This window comes from Furipterus horrens, unplaced genomic scaffold, assembly GCF_987537825.1.
Source record: "Furipterus horrens unplaced genomic scaffold, mFurHor1.1.pri manual_scaffold_9, whole genome shotgun sequence".
In the NCBI taxonomy this organism is placed as follows: domain Eukaryota; kingdom Metazoa; phylum Chordata; class Mammalia; order Chiroptera; family Furipteridae; genus Furipterus; species Furipterus horrens.
In genome coordinates, this window is record NW_028327179.1 from 85,321,843 (window position 1) to 85,342,402 (window position 20,560).

Genomic DNA, 20,560 nt, shown 5'->3' on the forward strand with positions numbered 1-20,560 from the left:
TCCTATGTCAAAACTTATCAACCGTACAGCTTAAATATGTGCAGCTTTATGTATGTCAATTATACTTAAATACAGGTTTTGTTATTTTGTTTTAAAGACCAAATACTCAGTGGGTTAGAAAACAATTCATCTACTTGGTGGCCATTGTGGAAAGAATATACCACATTTCTGATTAACATGCTGAGTGATCCATTCTCTTTTCCACTGAGGCTATACGAAAGGATAAAATGTAGCATGGGGAGCTTTAGGGTGACCTAGAAGAATAAAAGATGCAGGATGAGCCACTCCCTTAAAATATGAAGCGTTTGTGGTGCTGAGGACAGGAAGCTGCCTTCTAAACTCTATACCCAGACTATCAGATAACAGCTAAGAGGTCCAGCTGAAACGTTTCAGAACTATGAAGCAGTGAAAGGAAGTAAAAACAAACACTGATTAAATTTTAAAAATTTATTATTTTTTTCCACTGTTTTGTTCTCGAGATGGCTACAACACCAGACAGAACAGTGCCCTCATGTGTAATGCCTGTGCAGGGCTGCGACGCCTTTAAAACATTAAAATCTGCTTTGGGCTTTGCGCTCTCACCTCATCCCCATGAAGTCATATAATTTCCACATTTTTAAGTAAAATACAGTTTAGCCCTGTAAACATTCCCACCCTCTTTGTTCTCTCATGTCTGTGGGTGAAACATTAAAAAAAATATTAAACTAAAACTTAGAATATACATTTATAGCCCAATCCCGAATTTTGGCTCCTCTCATCAAGGCTGATGATGACCCCATGTGGATTGGAAGTGGATTTAGAGACTGAACAGGGCAGTCAGAGTTGGGATATACATGAATTTTGGCCCTGGCAGGTCCGAGTATCACTGATGTGACCATGATATAAAGCAAAAAAGGTTCCTTGTTTGCTCCTCTCTGTCCAAACGACTCTAAAGATGGTAAGAAGCGGTTGGGGAGGATGGGAGACATTTCTACTCACTTTGTTAAAAAAGAAGGGGAAACGGGGAAGATGGGAGAGAGAAAGGGAAGATGAAACACAATAAAAAACCTTAAGAGGTGATCCTGACCCTTTCTTCCAATTGCAGCTATTTAATTCATTTGAATTCCCATGTTCGCTAAGGAACTGTTTTTGTTTCTGTGTATGCACATATGTGTCAGCATGTGCGTGTAGGTATGCGTATGTGTGTGTGCATGTCATTTGCTACCAGGCAGATAGTTCTGGTTTCACTTTAGTTTTCCTTTTTTATTTCCTTAAAATTATTTTTCCTTTTAGAAACAAGTTCACCAGGAAACCAGCTCCCCTCCCACCGCGCCGGACAGGCTGCAGCCATCTTTTTAAAAAATGTGCTGATTTTCCCTTGCATCCCCAAACAGGAACTCCTCAGGATGGCCTTGGAAGGCTGGAGTCTCTCCCTGTCTGGTGGGACGCCCTGGTGGCGGTGAAGGCCCCTCTGCCACGATGGAGGTTTCTGATTGTGGAACACAGTCTGGTTTTTGTTTTCTTCCTGTCTTCTAGTTAAAAAAGACATTCCTGACAAAAGAGAGAAGATAGTCAACACTCGTGGTCCAGGAGATAGTGAGCATTTTATAAAATCAATGCGTAAGTTTCCATACTGGTCCAGGTATGTCATTCTGGCCTCTGTCCTAAGAACTCAGTAAAAAAGAAGTTGGATTTTTTTACTTGTGATGTCAAGGGAGCTACTGCTTTAATGAAATACTGCCTTCAGAGCTTTCTAACCCTGAGGGTGCCGTGGGAACTGGGGGTAATATGTGGGTGGCAAAGGGTGAGCCAGCAGGTCTAGGATTCCCACTCCAAACCAACCAGAAAATCTCCACTTCATTCTATTTAAATATTGGGGTTTCACATAAGATTTTATTTTAAAAGAAGGCTTTACCTGCTGCTAAAAAAAAAAAAAAAAGCTTAAAAACCAATGACTTAGACTCTCTAGAAACGATACTACTGTAAAAGCATTACGTAGAGTGGTTAAAAGTGTTAAGTGGAGGACTCTGGTACCGGAATGTCTATATTTGAGTTGTGGCTCTATCAATTACTGACTGTGACATCGAGCACATTGTTAAACATCTTGCAACCTCAATGTCCTCCTTTGTAAAATGGAATAATAATGGTAACTAACCCAGGGAAACTGTATGAGGATTATCTTAGCTAATACACATAAAGCACTTGCAACAGTACCTGATACCTAGTAAGGGCTCCATGAACGTTAGCGATGAACACTCCCAGCTGTCCACCCAAAGTGTATCAGTGTTAGCTTTTACAGACACTGCAAAACCTAAGAATCCCAAATGATATCACTACTCATTCAAGAACCAAAGCATAGAAACAATTTCTGGTGTGGGGAGGCATCGTGGAACAGCACCATCACCTGCATTTAATCACAGAAGCCACCAGTGAGAGTGCTGTACATGAGTAAAGGACTGACTCCTGGCAAAATAAATTATGCTAACCCTTTGAATGCCAATGTCGCTGTGAGCGATGCTGACAAATTTTCCCAAAATTGCCAGCGTCTCTCCCAGCGACTCTTTTTTCGATGGCTATAAATGTAAATAACAATGGAATAATTCGTATTTTATGTTTTGTTCTTTTTCTTTGTACCTCAAGTTATATATTGATATAATTTTTTCTCATGTTGATCCAAATTTCAAATTACACATGGCACTCAAAAAGTTAAGATGTCAAAGGGTGGTCTCAGTGGCACCCAAATCCCACTACCCAGTCCTTTCTTCTTCAGCTCAGCATCTTGCTTTGCATCAGAATCAGGAGACAGGAAGCACATGGAGAAAACTGACGCTCAGGAGCTAGAGATGCCAGCTCCTTTCCCAGACCTCTGCCTCGGCCAAAGCCTGGCATTTCAGAGTTCAAACTGTAAAGGTGAGAAGAATAAGCATGCTTGCTCATTACACCTGAGAGGGCAGTTTTAGGAGAGTGGTACTATGTGTCATGGTAATCTTTAGATCAGCACTGTTTTCACCAAAGTAGCCAGGTTAAAAAATACTTGCTTGGTAACCATACACACTTAGAATCCTTAGAAGTGTCTGTAAGAGGAAGAGGGGAAGGATTTTTTTCGAGATATTCTGCAACAGTAACTGTCTTATGGGGGTGAAATGGCATCCAAAAGAAGCTGACAAGTATCTGGCTGTGCTGGCCCAAGGAAATCAGGGCCCTGCATTTCCAGCTGTACAGCAGTGTTAAATTGTTAGGTCTATCCCTGACTCTAGCTATCATCCCAGTCCCATGATGGGCATTAGAACCTATGCCCACTCCCAAGCACTCCTGAAAGCAGAGGAAACCTGGGAACTATATTCCACTCACCTGGGTGACAGGCACAGTGCAGGAGTGTGAGCTATCGAAACAACCTGGTGAAGTCTCGCAAGGCCCAGCAAACTTGTTTACATTCCTCAGCACTAGAAAAGAAAAGGGAGGTTGGTCCCTAACTGATGACAAAGACTTAATACTCTGAAAAACAACTGCAACATTGACTCTGCTTCCAATCCTTCTGTAACTCAAGGATAAATAATAACTATTGTATATGGGAGTAATTATAAGCTGTGTGGTCATTAAAGAATGAGCTTTGGAGGAAAATTGCCTAGGTTTGAATCCTGGCTTTACTGTGTCCTTGAGCAAGTTACCAATCTGCCTCAGTTTCTTCATCTGTTATCCACCTCATAATGTCCTGAGAATTAAAATAAATCAGTTCATAAACGTAAAGTGCTTAGGATAACAGAGCACTGAAGAAAATTAGTATTCAACAATTGTAGGCTGCCCACAGCAACATTTTAACCAAGTCCTCGACATAAATACCAGAAAGCCAGAAACCCCAAAGTGAAAAAAAGCAAGCATATTCACCTAAGCCAATTATTTTACTACTACGTGCTGAGTAACTTAGGTACCCTGGTTTCCTCATTCTCTTCCAAAGACAGATTTTGTTTACAAAGCCCAGTCCAGCAGCTAAGATTCTATCAGTCATCGATTTCTAGTTGAACAGGCTGCTCAGGGCTTCCTCCAGTGGGAGGAGGAAGCAGGTCCTTAAGCCAAAAGCACTGAGACGCTGAAGTGGTATGAATAGCCCAATATCACCTGACCTTGCTTTTTCAAAAGGCCTCCTTTGTCCAAACAGCAGAAAAGGAAGCACTTCCCAATATGCTCACCTTGCTGTGGCCCTTTGTTTGGTTCGGAAAAACTCAGGGACCACAGCCTACAGCCTAGGAATCAATGTGGGAAGAAAGCTCCCTCTCCTTTCATAATGATTAAATAGCAGGGGAGGAAACTGCTAACTGCGATCCAAAAGAAAAGGAGAAATAAGAGCTATCCCCTTAAGTGCCCACATCTGGATTTCCTCAACTATTACAAAGTCTGAAACATCATTAAGAACCTTGAATTAAGCCTCCAGGACTTGATTCAACAGAATATCCCAGAAACTTTCTTTTAGTCTCTCTCCACCCTAAAAATATAGTGAGAATAAGGAAGGTCTTCTGGTTTATCAGAATTCTGCCATTTGCACTTTGTGAATTTCATATGCTTCAATAAGGGCGTTACATTTCTCCGTCTACTTCCAAATCAATAGGCTGAAAAGCAGGCAGCTGGGGTGAGCGAATGCCTGTATTACTTAGGTTCCCAATGTCATGAAGGAGGAGGACACATAGCCCAAGAGAAGCTGCTGTGTGTTGTGTTGTAAGGGACTAAGATAACAGAAACAGTTAAACCAGCTGGAGATTCAAGATTCTTTTACTATCCTGATGCCTTACATGTTTAAATTCTATCCTTTAACCAGAGAGCTTAGTTTAATCTGAAAGAGAAATGATAACTCCATCTTTAGCCTCTTTTGTGACACATGCAATAAAGTACCAAAATGCAAGTACAGGAGAGCTGTGGGGAGACAGGGTAAAACGAGGGACCGGTCACAGTGTTTCAGATCAGCTCAACTTTTGCTCCCATTCCTTCATCAACTGTTTTGGTGTTAAGAGCTTTGACCAAATGTTTAACTTAAGTGTCCTTGGTGATTAAACCCAAAGAAATGGATTTTTAGAAAACCTCCTAAAAGCTAGAACTATTTCTTCTCTTTGCCTTGGTGTTCTGTACCTAGCTACCCATCCATCCATTTATCTATCTATCTCAAGTTGCCACTATTATTCTAGGTTCTATTTTCTGGCTTCTAGTCACACAACTCCAACATGTCCACATACGTTGGTGAGAGTCAGAATAAACACCAAGACGGAGAGATGGGAAACGATGCCAGGATTTTTTCTAGTCATAATCAGTGGTGTTTGGAAAGCAAAAATGGTGCTTTAGAATGAAAAATCCAGCTTTCTTCAAGCTGACCAACTAAAAATGCTAAGGAATTAATTAATTACCAGTACCATTTGAAAAACAGGTTTGGACTTGCTGAAATGAAACTGAACCAGTTCACCCTCCCTGCTAGGATGGCAAACAAAGCAGCATGTTGAGGCAGGAGTTACAGGACCTTAAAACCAGAAGGGAGACTGAGTCATGCATGGAACAGAAAGCTCAAGGGCAACACACATACTAAAGAAAGAGAATTGTTAAGAGGAGGTGAGCAATCTCAAACCCTTTCTCTAGCGCCTCAACATCACCTCTCACTTCTGTTCGTTTCCCACCAGTCTGCACAGCCTACTACGAGAGGAGCTGTAGAACTTGTTTAGCAATGAGAGATCAAGTAGGCCAGACTGGCAGTGCACCTTATTTCCCCATATCACAGGGCAAAGATCACAGAGATTTTTGTTCACAGCACTGCATTATTCGGGTTTCTTTTCCTTGCCCCAAGATTTTAATTAAATTAGGGAATGTCTACAGCTTTTATTTCAGACTCTCTTTATTGTTCCTCCTCTCATAGTAACCCAGGTGAAGGAATATGGGCTTGGTGGAGACTTATTCCACACTGAGTGGGTGGTTGCCTTAAAGCTGGCAGGAAACATGTTCCAGCTAGTTTTGTAAGTCCATGATGACATTCTGCCAGATTCTTTTCCAAGGAGAAAGTTAACATTCACTGATCACCTATTATGTGCCAGATCTCTAGATTTTCACTTGGTATTTCATAACCCTACAAGATATGTATTACTAACCCTAATTTACAGATGAATAAGTTCAAAGTAACAGCCAGTAAGTGGCAAGATTCAAACCAACGTCCTTGGCTCTATGCCCAGTCCTTTGTGGGTTCTCCCCAGGCTCCCAGTTGTTCTAAGGAAATAAGAGCCAATAGGATCTTGCCCTTCTACTGATCAACACTAGATGGAACAGAGCAAAACAAAAGCTGAGAGAAGCAACTGTTATACTTCTTCCCCCTCAGACAGCCTATAGATGGAGTGCTACTTCCACTGGGAAAATGCACAGTAAAAACAAATAAAATAATTTTCTAAGGTTATTCCAGTCAATATACGCCTCCTTAGTAGAGGGGAAATCCCCTCTTCTGGCAAAATGTGTCATGAAGGCAGGCAGTCACATGCTATTTTCCAGCCATGCATGTCACTTGATCTATGGCCAAAAGTCAGTTACTTCTGAGGCATGAAATTAAGCCACTTAGTAAACTACAAAATAGTATTCAAAGATTTGGGATTTTAACCTTAACAAAATTATTGGAGATACCCTGGGAGGTGAGAAAGTAAACCATTTTGAAAAATGGCATTAATACTTCCAGTCAAGATGGCTGCATAGGAGACGCAGTACTTGAATCCTCCACAACTGCATCAGAATTACAGTTAAACTACAGAACGACATTCAGAACCACCTGAAATCCAGCTGAATGGAAGTTCTACAACTAGAGGTTTAAAGAAGCCACATCGAGACTCGTAGGAGGGGTGGAGACACAGAATGGGCTGGCCCCACACCCATGTGTGGCGATAAAAATTGGGAATGGTATCTCACCTTTAGAGGTCCCCCCTGAAGAGTGAGGGGTCCTTGTCCCACAGCAGCCCTCCCAGACCAGGCAGGGTTCCAGGCCAGGAGGAGAAGTACCCATAACTTCTGGTTGTAAAAACCAGCAGGGATTGAGGCTGAGGGAGAGTTCCAGGCAATTCCTCTTAAAGAGTCCATGGATTTAATTTGACTCCCTCCCTTTGAGCTCCAGTACTGGGGCAGCAGCTTGAAAGGAACTAGTGACATACAAGGTGGAACTGAATTGTCTGGCATCAGGGCAAGAGCATGGGGTGAGGGGAGCAGCTTTCTGACAGACAGAAGTGCTGACAGAGGCCATTGTTCCTTTTCTGAGCCCCCCTGCCACTCCCCTCCCCCTGTCAGCAAGCAGGCAGTTTCCATATCTGAGTCTCCATCAACCTGGCTCACTCTGTGCCTTGGTGATTCCCTGAGACCCCGCCCCTCCCAATTTGCGGGATCACCCAAGCTATTTTCAGTGGCTTTTCCATACAGTGGCCTCTCTTGCCTCATGCTTCAAACTTTCCTAAAATCTCTCAAACAAGCATTACCTGGCCTCTGTGTACACTGTACTACCTCTTGCTAAGTGGCCCCAGGCCCAGCACTAGCAGCAGCTGGCCTTGACTCGCACCTTGGCCTTTCCTGGTCACCTCCAAGCCCAGGACAAACAGCAGCTATCTGCAGATCACTCTGGAGCTTGTGCCAGGTGGCACCAGGCAGGGCACAGGAAGTGGCTTACCGTGTACCTCCCAGTAGGGCCCAGAGCCAGTGTACCTGGTGGACAGCTTCAGACCACACTGGATTAAAACCCTACCACCTCCATGAGTGACACACTCAAGGGGTGGACTCAGTGAGCAACAAAGCCCCACTGAAGCAAGTCCTGCTCCAGAGTCTACTCTTGCACAGCAGGTCCTCTGCTGTAGCTGCAGCCAGTCCTTGCAGCTGATCAGCCTGGGGGTCAATCCCTCCTGGTGACGCCAAGAGCAATCAAGGCTCAACTACAATAGTACAGCACATACAGCTGACACAGGAGCACACCTGGAGCAGCCAGCTCAGGTGGCTGGGGAGGCTGCAGCAGTGCCTGTTCTGCCAAGTCGGGGAGAGGCAGCAGCTCTACCCAATACATAGAAACAAACCTAGGGAAGCAGCCAAAATGCGGAGACAAATAGGTCCCAAATGAAAGAACAGAAGAAATCTCCAGAAAAAGAAATGGAGGCAAGCAAACTACCAGATACAGAGTTCAAAACAATGGTTATAAGGATGCTCAAAGACTTAGTGAAAACTTCAAGGAACTTAGTGAAAACTTCAACAGCATGAAAAAAAAAAAAACCCATAGAAACCATAAAAAGAACCAGTCAAAAATGAAGGATACACTAACTGAAATGAATAACAATTTACATAGAATCAACAATAGAGTAGATGAAGCTGAGACTCAAATCAGTGATTTTGAATAAGAGGACGCAAAAAAACATCTAATCAGAACAGAAAAAAAAAAGAAAAAAAAAATGAAGATGGTGTAAAGAGTCTCTGGGACAACTTCAAGCATACCAACATCCACATCATGGGGTGCCAGAAGAAGAGGAAGAGCAGGAAATTGAAAATCTATTTGAAAAAATGATGACAAAAAACTTCCCTAACCTGGTGAAGGAAATAGACAAGTCTTGGAAGCACAAAGAGTCCCAAACAAGATGAACCCAAAGAAGCCCACCCCTAGGCATATCATGATTAAAATGCAAGAGGTTAAAGACAAAGAGACTCTTTAAAGCAGCAAGAGAAAAGCAGTCAGTAACCAGAAAGGAGCCTGTCCATAAGAATGTCAGCTGATTTCTCAACAGAAATTTTGCAGGCCAGAAGGGAGATGCAAGAAATATTCAGTGTCATGAAAAGCAGGGACCTACAGCTATGATTACTATATCCATCAGTTATCATTCAGAAACAAAGGATATATAAAGAGCCCAAAGGAGTTCATCACCACCAAACAAGTATTACATGACATGTTAAAGGGTCTTCTTTAAGAAAAAGGAAAAAGATTGAAAATATGAATAAAATGGCAATAAATACATTATCTCTCAACAATAGAACCTAAAAAACATATTAAATGAACAAGTGAAACAGAAACAGACTCATATATAGAGAGAACATTTTGACAGTTGCCAGCTAGGAGGGAAGTTGGGGGGATGGATGAAAAGGTGAAGGGATTAAGAAGTACAAATTGGCTGTTAACAGAATAATCATGGGGATGTAAATTACAGCAAAAGAAATACAGTCAATAATATTCTAATTACTATGTATGGTGTCAGATGGGTACAGATTTACTGGGACGATCACTCAATAAGTTATATAATATCTAATCACAAGTATCTAATCTATACACCTGAAACTAATATAATATTCTATGTCAACTGTAATTGAGAAATAAAAATAATTTTAAAAAATTAAAAAAAAATTGACATTAAAAAATCAATTCTCAGACAAGATTAGCTCTTGTGCCATTACCTAAAATTTATTTTATTTTTTCTCACTTTTAAAAACTGGGTCTGGTTTTAATTATAAACCTATAAAACCCTTAGGAGAAAACAGAGGAAAAGCTTCATGACATTAGATTTCATAGTGACTTCTTGCATGACACCAAAAGCGCAGGCAACAAAAATACAAAAAGAGAGGGAGAAATGAGAACCTTGTGTACTATTGGTGGGAATATAAAATGGCCACTATGAAAAACAGTATTGAGGTTTCTCAAAAAATTAAATAAAATTGCCATCTAATGCAGAATTCCATGTCCAGATACATATCCAAAAGAACTGAAAGCAGGGGCCTGAGATATTTATATATGCATGTTCACAGCAATATTACTCACAATAGCTAAGAGGTGGAAGCAATCCAAGTATCCATGAGCAGATGAAAATATATATTAATTGGGGTATGCACCTACAATGGAATGTTATTCAGCCTTAAAAAATTTTGACACAAGCTTCAACATAGACAAACCTTGAGGACATTATGCTAAGCAAGTCACAAAAGAACACAAATACTGTATGACTTCACTAATACCAAGTATCCAGAGTAGTCAAATTAAAAACAACAACAACAAAGCAGAATGATGGCTGCTGGGGCGGGAGGGAGCAGGGAATGGGTAGGGTTTCGGTTTTGCAAGATGAAGACATTCTAGAGATTCAGAACGTGAATGTACTTAACACTACTGAACAGTACACTTAAAATGGTTAATAAGATTATAAATTTTGTGTATAGTATCACAATTTTAAAAAATTAAGTGCAAGTTGGGTTATACGATACTGTTATTTTTTTCCCTTTTATTTTTATGTCATGTGCATTTTTTCCTTAAAAAAAGGAAAAAAAAGCCTAGTTACTAGTATAGCGATACTATTAATTATATAACTGTTCTCTACTGATGGGCAACTGGAATATTTCCAGTTTTTTTCGCTCTTATCAACCTTGCTGAAACACTCATTCCACAACTGAATGAATATAAGCCATGGCCTATAATTTTTTCTAAGGACTCTAGACACAAAAAGAAATACCAGGGCAAGGCAACACACAAAATCCAATTTAATTTGCTGTCATTAATATTATTGAGGATCATAAAAGTATAATTGATTCAATGATTTTAATGAAAATGGTCAAAAGAAGGAAAAGGCTAGACTTTCTATATTATCTATAATACTGAAAAAAAAAAGAAAGAAACCAAACCAAATGTCCACTAATAGAGGTATTATAAGGAAATCAAGCAATACCTGTATAGCATAGTAATTAGAAAGCTATATAAAATGTTTATTATGTTAACAGTAAAATAAAACAATAATGTGCACTTAACATTTTAACTGAGCTGTAAGCAAGTGGCTCATAGGTCTAATGCATCACACAGAAATGTTATGTTTGGTCTGCATGAAATTAGAATTTGAGTATCTTTAGGTATGGCAAAAATATTCCAATTTACTGCAGTCTACATCACTCCACGTTTTATAACCAATGCCTCACCTATTCAGGCACCTGCATTCTTGACCCCTGAATACAAATAAGAATTGAGAAGGACTTCAAAAAGAAAAAAACAAAAACAAAAAAACAGACCTGCAGGGTAGTGTGCTGCTCAGTGCATTTTTCCTTTGGAAGAAATAATGCTTCCACTTACTCATTAAGATCTTAAAACAGTTAATGCATATGTACAATCAAACTGACAAATTCATATACTGCATGGTGATTATTTTCCCCAAGACTGGTTTCCAATGACAATTTGTACAATTCAAGGCTACATGGACACTACATTGTGAATACACAAGGCACAAAAGAAACATACTCCTGGGCAGATCTGTAACTAAGATAGCAATAAGAAATAGAGACATATTTTTTTCCACACATCCCAGCTGTTGTTCATATTTCTTAAAAACATACATACACAAAACGACCACTCACCTAGTGACTTGTTTGTGGAAATCTGTTAGTTGTTTGTGTGTCACTGTGACTGCTCCCACAGTTGTTTCCTTTGGCAAACCTTTCAAGGAATTCTCTAACCATCGACAGAAAGTCTGTACCAAGAAGAGGAACATGAGTTTTTAAAGGAGGCAGGGCTTACTCAACTGGGACTCCATGGGTAATGACAAAGACCTGCAGGTTTTCCTCAGTAGCATTAGTTTCCCCAGACTTAGAAGCAAGTAAAAGAATTTAAAAAGTACTATCTTTAGGCCTTCCAACCTTCTGGGGGTTGGAATCAGCTACAAAGGCACGCCTAGACTTCCCTTCAAAGAGGCAGAGCAGGCACCATTTCAGAAAAAGCCTTGTACCTTGGAAGGGAAGTCTCTTCTGGATGAGGCTATTGTTCTGTTCCTGTCATTAAACTTATGTAATATTTTAAAAAATTAAATAGCTGCCAGAAAACTCTTGAGTCTAAAGATCAAAGGCAATCCAAAGCAAAAGTTCAGGTACCAGAAAGAGCAGGAACAAAAAATATAGTAAGTAAACATGTCAAAAATGTATGTATGTAATATGAATCCAGAAATTAAAGGATTTTAAGGTTATCTCTCGCAGCAGAGGTTATATCAATAAGTTCCTTTGTGATATCTGCCAGGTCTTTGGGTTACAAAGTTCTGTTGTTCACTCGTGTTGCTATTTAAAAGAATTTGTATCCAAACAAGACCGCTTTATACCTTTCATATACACAAAAACTGCTTGCCCTCACCCTCTTCCTTCCTTGTCAAACTAAAAATCAAAATTCTAGAGACTTTCTCTGGTTTCTTATTTTCAGTTAAATTGTTCTTCGAGTCAGCTTTAATTTTTCTTCATGTCTTTCTTTAAAAAAAAAAAAAAAAAAGGTTTTCTTTTTATTTCATTTTAGAGAGAGGAAGGGACGGAGAAAGAGGGGGACAGAAACACTGATATGAGAAAGATCCATCAGTTGCCTCTCGAATGTCCCCAGCTGGGGACCTGGCCTGTAACCCAGGCATGTGCCCTGACAGGGAAACGAACTGGCAATCAAACCAGCAGCCTTTTGGTTTATAGGCCATTACTCAATCCACTGAGCCACATCACCCAGTGCTTCGTGTGTTTCTTAAGTAGGATGTATACTTTGGTTATAGTTTTCAGCTATGTTTTTTATATTATATTTTCCTGTTACGTTAATTTATGATAACAGACCAGAGCAAAAGTAAATATTCTACTAGAAATGCTTAAAAGATACTGCATGGTGCACTTTCCCATCTGGGAGGACTTCTGTGCCTTTACTCTCCCCCTTTTCCCCCACAGGCGCATTACCTTTATCTTTTTCTCCCCTAAGCTCCAAGGGCACTTCTTTTGCCTCTGTAGCTTGTTTCCTGATCCCATTTCTTCTAGGGCTCACTTCTTCTAACTCTGTGACTTTCCAAATAAACTTTCTCTTAGAGTTTGAGTCTTGGCTCTGAATCCTTTCCTAATCAGAACTCAAGCACCGAGACTGCTGAACTGAGGTCCAGTCTGACTCTATCAGTCTAACACCTGGTGCAATGTTCTCTGCCAGCTGTGTTATCATCAATAAGGATGTGATGAGACCATTAGAATCTGTGCCACTGGATTGGATTATACAGGGAACAAGTGCAATAAACCCTCATGTACAGAAAATTCAAAACTATTTGGAGGAAGCTCGTGATAGGACTCACCTCAGCTAGAGTCAACAAAGAACAAAGAAGTTTCACAATCTTCCTTGGACCCCTGCTGGTGCCCAGATGTCTGTGGTCTCCAATTCCCTCCCGTCCCTCCCATTTATCCTTCACTTGACATCCAAGAAGCCTGAACTCTGTACACTCTTAAGACAGATCTGAAACACCACTAAGTTTCCCATCTTCTTGGTTGGTACCTTCTCCATCACTAAACCTTTCCTTACTCAAAAAAAAAAAAAAAAAAAGTATTGCATAATTTTCAAAATGTTTCCCTCAAGGAAGACAACACTCCACTCAAACAGAAAAGGCAAGCAGGGGCAAAAGATTCAGGAAGAACCCTTAACTGACAAAGTTTTGGTATCCAAAAATCACTCCAAAGTTAACTACAGAATCCTCCCCCCAACAAAAATAGTTCACTTAAGTCAAGAGACAAAGCTGGTATATCATCTTCTATGGAAAATTTTGTGAACTTTGAAAACTGTATGATTAAGAAAGCACTCAAGAATGTAAATTTTCCTTGGACTTAAATCCTTAGTTACAGTTTTGACCAGTTTATTTATATGGTATACATAGACGACCCAAATTTATGTAAGAGTTTCTTTACAAAAACTCAGTTGTAGTTGATGTTTATAGATCCTATCACTTCTTTTTAATTTCTTTTTTTATTTTTAGAGAGAGGGGAAGGGAGGGAGAAAGAGAGGGAGAGAAACATCGATCGGTTGCCTCTCACACGCCCACAACCAGGGACCATCCTGAAACCCAGGCATGTGCCCTGACTGGGAATCAAACCAGTGACCTTTCAGTTCACAGGCAAGTGCTCAGTCCACTGAGCCACACCAGCCAGGACAAAAACCATCACTTTAAATTGCTTGGCAACTCGTGGGTCTATAGTCAACTGTTAAGAGCACATGGCTACCTGATTTCTGTTCCTGTCCAAACCTGCTGTTCTCATTTTCTTCTTCTGTTAGCATTTAACTATATGTTTACAAATTAAGAATGTTTTTGGAAAATCAAATTTATTATATAAGTCTTTTGTTACCTGGGAACCAAGTATATTTGTAAAAAAGTGAAAAAATATGAAAATTTTATTCCTTGGGTCAAGGACTTTTGGAATTAAAATTGTTGGGTCACCAGGCTCACAGAACAGAGTACTTTTTAAAGGAAAATACAAAACTACTCCTGTATGAGCCTGAAAGAGAACATATGTATTGAACAACCAGCAATGGAAACTGTTGGTACAATTTATTCCTGAAGCACTTGAGCTTATAGTGAAGAACTGCATAAAACCAGTCACAAAGGAGCCTCAAAGAATTTGATATGTAAGAATTAAAGTCTACGTGGCTGTTTCTGAATTATAAACCTAATAAAAATGTAAGAAATCTATTAAGTACAGTAGTCCCTCTCTATATCGCGGTTTACTTATCGCGGCCTCACTGTATCGTGGGATTTAAAAAAATATTATATTTAATTATTTATCGCGGATTTTTCGCTATATTGCGGGATTCTGTGGTACTGTATACGTATGTGGTTAAAGTTACAGAGGTTTATGAGTGTAGAATATGTTTAAGAACCTCAATAGTGTTTATAAAAGTGTGGGAAAGGTTAATAAGGAACTGGGAACAGTTTATAAGTGTGTGGGAAGGATTTATAAAGCCTTAAAATATGTATAAATTCTAAAATAAATGTAAGGTTCCTACTTCGCGGATTTTCACCTATCGCGGGGGCATCTAGAACGTAATACCCACGATAAGTGAGGGAATACTATATCTATCCTACATTTGATTGTTTTTTATTTGAGCCAAAGATCAAGTAAAGTATATGCCACTAAGACAATCACTGAATTTTGGATATGAACACACCAGACCAGGCAGAAATTCTGGCTCAGTCATATTAGAGTCTAACAGTAAAAGTGTACTATTTTTGTGAAATTGCTGAAATCGAGACTAAGAACTGCCATCAATGATATAAAGCAGAACGTAATGTTAAGATATACATGGACTTAAAAGTTTTAAGATACTTGTATATCTGAATTTTTCTCTTCTGGAAGACAGCTCACTTTAACTAGATCCAACTGTGTACTTTTTAGAACTGTTTTTATATTAATATTAAAAATTAAAAATACTATTTTAAAAATAATTTACAGGTTATGTTATGCTTTATCACTATGCTCAAAACTTTCATGCAGTACATATACCCTGATTTATGATCATGTGGGCGCACTACTGAAATTTCTTGGATAGCTTAAAAAAAAAAAAAAGGCATGATCAGGTGATAAAGAGAACTTGAAGAATAAAAACAGGAAGCAAATAAATCTAATGGGTAAACAAATCCAAGTATATATTGTGAGCTAGTTTTATACCTATCTATATGCCTCCAAATGCTCTGCCTTATTTATTACCAAGGAACCATACAGTACCATCTAAGGAGCATTAAGTGAATTTACACTTCTGGAGTAACCTGTAACACTATACATCTGATATTTGGGCATTTCCCACATGTGAACAAATTTCTGATTGGATGGCCACAGAGCTGAATTCAATGCTTAGTATTCAATACTGGTAATATGTAAGCCCTATGACAGTGACAAATATATGCTTTTGAGAACCCAGTGATGAATTAATAACCTCATATAAGCCCCTAAGAATTAAACTTAGCAAAATGTCTAAATTAGGTTTCATGAATGTATAAAATAGGACTGGTTTCAAAGTTATAGCTGGCTGCAAGAAACCAAAGTTTAGGACTGGGAGAAATCGGTTCCTTATGAAAACAATCTTACCGGTCTGTCCACCTGCATGATCTCCCAGAGCACTTCTGCCACATCTGGTAGGGTGTAAGGGGGGAGACAAAAGCAGCACGTGTGGAGCAGCTGGCTTACAAGTTGCTGTCCAAGTTGGTTCATCACCTGTCCAATCAGTTCTTTCCGTAATTCAAAGTCGTCTTCATGCTGTGAGAAAACAGGAACAATGGATAAGTTCTAATTTAAACTTTCCAAATACCAAGTACTCTCTCCACTTTAATCTAGTGCAGCACTTTTTACCCAGTGTGCCACGAGAATTTTTAAACAGAATATCTGACTGTTTAGTCAGGAGCACTGATCTTTTTTCCCTTAGATTGTCAAAAAAAAAAAAAAAAAAAATGAGGACTTCCAGTCAAAATGGAGGCATAGCTAAACGTAGCTCAACTCCTCACACAACCACAGCAAAGTTATAGTTAAGCTACAGAACAAATACCACTCAGAACCTTCAGAAAACCAAGCTGACAACTAAGGAATTTAAAAAACCACATTCATCCAGATGGGTAGGAGGGATGGAAGGGTTGAGACGTGGAACTGGGGAACCGACTGGTCCCAACCCACATGTGGAGGATATAAAATGGAGGGTTATCTCAGGAGTGAGGGATCGCAGCCCCACACCAGACCACCCAGCCAAGGAAGGTAAGTCCCCATAACTTCTAGCTGTAAAAACCAGTGGGGGTTGGATAAGTGGAATAAACTTCAGGATTCTCACAGAGCTCACCGACTTACTCAGACTCACTTCCTCTGGGCTCCAGCACAGCAGTAGCACCTTTTAGGGTACCAGTGGCATACGGGAAGGAACTGAAGTGTCTGGCATCAGGGCGAGAGCTGAAGGACAGCTTCCTCCCAGACAGAACTGCTGACAGCGAACACTGTACCTTTTCTCAGCCCTCCTAACCACAGAGTTGCAGTGCAGTGGCACCATATCTGAATCTCCATCAACGTGACTCACACAGTAAGCCCTGCTCTGACAGTTACCTAAGGTTCTGCCCCATCCAACTTACAGGCCATCCAAGCGGTTAACAGTGGCTTATCCATATGAAGGGCTAAGTGCAGGCTTCAGTGCTTCCTAAATCTGTTCAAATAAGCAACAGCTGAGTCCAGACCCTGTACTTCTCACTGAGTGGCCCAGGCCCAGCACTAGCAGCAGCCATCTGCAGGTCGCTTTATAGCTTTATGCAAAGGGGCCCAGACAGAACACAGGTAGAAGCTGATGACCTTGGCCTGCACCACCTGGGAAACCCCAGAGATGCACACCCAGTGGACAGTTACAGACCATGTCAGAGAACCACCCAACTACTTCCACAAGCCATGGAGGGAGGTGGTTGCTGGCCAGGGGTCATAGCCAGTCCTACCAGCTGCCTGAACTGAGTAAATCACTCCCATTGACCTGATGATAGCAATCAAGACTCATCTGCAAGAGGAGGGTGTACTCAGCCCACAAGGAGGGCACACCTCAAGTACCCAGCTTGGGTGATAGGGGAGGGCTGTGCCACTAGACCCTAAAGGACACCTATTACATTAGGCCACACTACCAAGACACGAAGTCAAGCAGCTCTACCTGATACACAGAAACAAACACAGGGAGGCTGCCAAAACGAGTAGACAAAGAAATATGGCCCAAATGAAAGAAGAGAACAAAACTCCAGAAAAAGAACTAAATGACATGGAGATAAGCAAACTATCAGATAAAGCATTCGAAACACTGGTTATAGGGATGGCTCAAGGAACTCAGTGGGTACTTCAGCAGCATAAAAAAAAGACCCAGGCAGAAATGAAGGGTATACTAATTGAAATAAAGAACAATTTACAGGGAATCAACAGTAGAGGGGATGAAGCCAAGAATCAGATCAATGATTTGAAACATAAGGAAGACATTCAATGAGTACAGAAAGAAGAAAAGAGAATCCAAAAAGTCGATGATAGTGTAAGGAGCCTCTGGGACAACTGTAAAAGCTCCACATTTGCAGCACAGGGATGACAGAAAAAGAAGAGAAAGCATGGAATTGGGAACCTATTTGAAAAAAATAGTAAAAGAAAACTTCCCTAATTTGGTGAAGGAAATACACATAAAGTCCAGGAAGCATAGAGTTCCAAACAAGATGGATGTAAAGAGGGACCATACCAAGACACATCATAATTAAAATGCCAAAAGTTAAAGACAGAGAATCTTAAAAATAGCAAGAGAAAAGCAGAATTACCTACAAAGGAGTTCCCATAAGATCGTTAGCTGGTTTCTCAAAAGAAACTTTGCAGGCTAGAAGGGATTGGCAAGAAGTATTCAAAGTAATGAAAAGCAAGGACATACAACCTAGATTACTCTATTGAGCAAAGCTAGCATTTAGAATGGAAGGGCAGATAAAGTGCTTCCCAGACAAGGTAAAGCTAAAGGGGTTCATCATCACCAAGTCATTATTATATGAAATGTCAAAGGGACTTACTTAAGAAAAAGATCAAAACTATGAACAGTAAAATGGCAATAAAAGCATAACTATCAACAATTGAATCTAAAAAACAAGCAGAACAGAAAGAGAATCATAGATATAGAGAACACTGAGATGGTGGCCAGCGGGGAGGATGGTCTGGAGTAATGGGGGAAAAGGTGAAGGGATTAAGAAGTACAAACCAGTAGTTACAGAATAGGCAGGGGAATTTTAAGAGCAAGTATAGGAAATGGGAGTTGATAAAGAACTAACATGCACGACCCATGAACATGAACTAAAGTGGGGGATTCTTCAAGGGAGTAGGAGGTGCTGGATGGAAGGGGGCAAAAGGGGAAAATTGAGACAACCGAAATAGCATAATCAATAAACAAATTTTCAACATTAAAAATGACAACAGCCAAAAAAAAAAAAAAAAAAAAAGACAACAGCCAATACAACAGGCATCCAGTGTGAATGAATCAAAATTATACGTACTTTTTTGTCAGATCGGTGAAAAACATATTTTTTGGCAAGCTGCAGAATTTTAGTAATTAGTTTATGTGTGCCATGAGATGAAAAAGGTCGAAAATCCCTGGTCTAGCAATTTCTCTCTCCCAGGAAAGAAAGTATATATGTTATATAGCAGGTGGATAAGTATACCAAATGTTTGGCCATCAGGAAGAAAATATTGAGTTTAGTCTCAAGGAAATGGGTATGGTTTCAGCTGAGATTAACTCTTAGATTTTTCATGAATAGAAGGCAGAAGAGACACAATGGTTAAAGATTAAGGGTAGCATCCTAGCTGGTGTGGCTCAGTTCGTTGGGTGTTGTCCTGCATATTGGAAGGCTGGGTGCAGGTTCAATTCCCAATCAGGGCATACACCTGGGTTGTGGGTTTGGCCCCAGCCCTCCCCTCCAGTTGCAGCGTGTCCAAGAGGCAACCAATAGATGTTTCTCTCTCACACTGATGTTTCTTTCCCTTTCTCCCTCCTTTCCCTCTCTCTAGAGTGTAAGAAAAAAATATTTTTTAAAATAAAAATAAAAAAAGATTACGTGTAGCAATTTTCTAAATCTTTTTTCTGTGAAAAATAACAAAGTATCCTTATTTCCTTTTTAAAACCAACTGAAATAAGAATTGAAGATTTCTATCAGATAATTTTTCTATCAAAAAATATTTTCTTTCATCTTAGAGTCTTTGGATACAAATATATTTCTAACATCTTGAAAAAATAAGTTTTTAAAAAACTGCCTTTCACTTCTAGTTCTCTTCTTTTTCTCTCTTTTACTACCAAATTTCTTAATAATAATTAGCCTATTCACATACTTGCTTACTTCTTCACTGTTATCCCTTACCTTCAATTCTCCTCTACATCTAGCCAAATCTACTTCTGAAATCTTTGTGAACCACTTTAGGGTAGTGATTGGTCCACTATGGTATAGGCCTAACCAATACAGATCCACTAAGGAGACAGAAACAGCCAAAGAAACAAGGAAGCAATATGAAACAAGAATGAGCTGCGAAGTAGAAAAGGTACAACTTTTATACTTACATCGTTGGCTACCCCTGTATGGATAAGGTCTCGTAGGAACCTCATGACACTACAGTTGGCATCCCGGTGGTCCAGGGTAGTAGAGGCAATGGCCCACTGTAAGATAGGGATAACTACCTGGCTCCTCAGCAAGGTAACAGGGCTACGCTGAATAAACCTGGTATGAAAAGACAGGTTAGGTATAAATGACAGGAAAAGGCTATAAAAAAGCAGCCAGGGTAAAAAGGCAAAACTATAGAGAAAATAAAAAAGATCAGCGGTTGCTAGGGTTTGAGGAGGAGGACGAGATCAACAGGTGGAGCACAGGGGATTTTTAGGGCAGTGAAACTATTCTATACAATACTGTAATGGTGGATACACGTCATTATACATTCGTCCAAGCCCATAGAAGGTACACCAAGAATAAAACCTAATGTAAACTATAAACTTTGGGTGATAATGTGTCAATGTTGGTTCACGAATTCTTAACAAATAAACCACTCTGCTGAGGGATGCTGACAGTAGGGAGGCGGTGGGAATGGGGGAAGCAGGAGGTATACAGAAACTCTGTTACTTTTCACTCAATTTTCCACAAGCTTTCTCACGTTCTTTAATGTACATGGAAACTCTCTAAGAAAAAGATACAATATTTTTCCAAGTTTATTTCACCAGGTAACCACTTGTAAAAGAACATTTGTAGGGATTAGTTTTTCAAGAAACACATCCTGGGAAAACAGAGGTTAACAACTAACTCACCCATATCGTCTG

The 20,560-nt window shown here is 39.9% G+C and overlaps 1 protein-coding gene across 1 annotated transcript in view; it reads right to left on the bottom strand.

Annotated features, from left to right (window-relative positions):
* Positions 1-432: 432 nt before the first annotated feature.
* The window catches only part of TNPO3 (transportin 3), an 84,668-nt gene continuing 64,540 nt past the window's right edge, over positions 433-20,560 (bottom strand). Inside the window, 6 exon segments of the mRNA XM_090287493.1 lie at positions 433-1,530; positions 3,331-3,379; positions 3,382-3,422; positions 11,332-11,444; positions 15,823-15,990; positions 19,814-19,970. Of these exon segments, the coding sequence (XP_090143619.1) occupies positions 1,512-1,530; positions 3,331-3,379; positions 3,382-3,422; positions 11,332-11,444; positions 15,823-15,990; positions 19,814-19,970 (547 nt within the window). The 3' untranslated portion in view covers positions 433-1,511.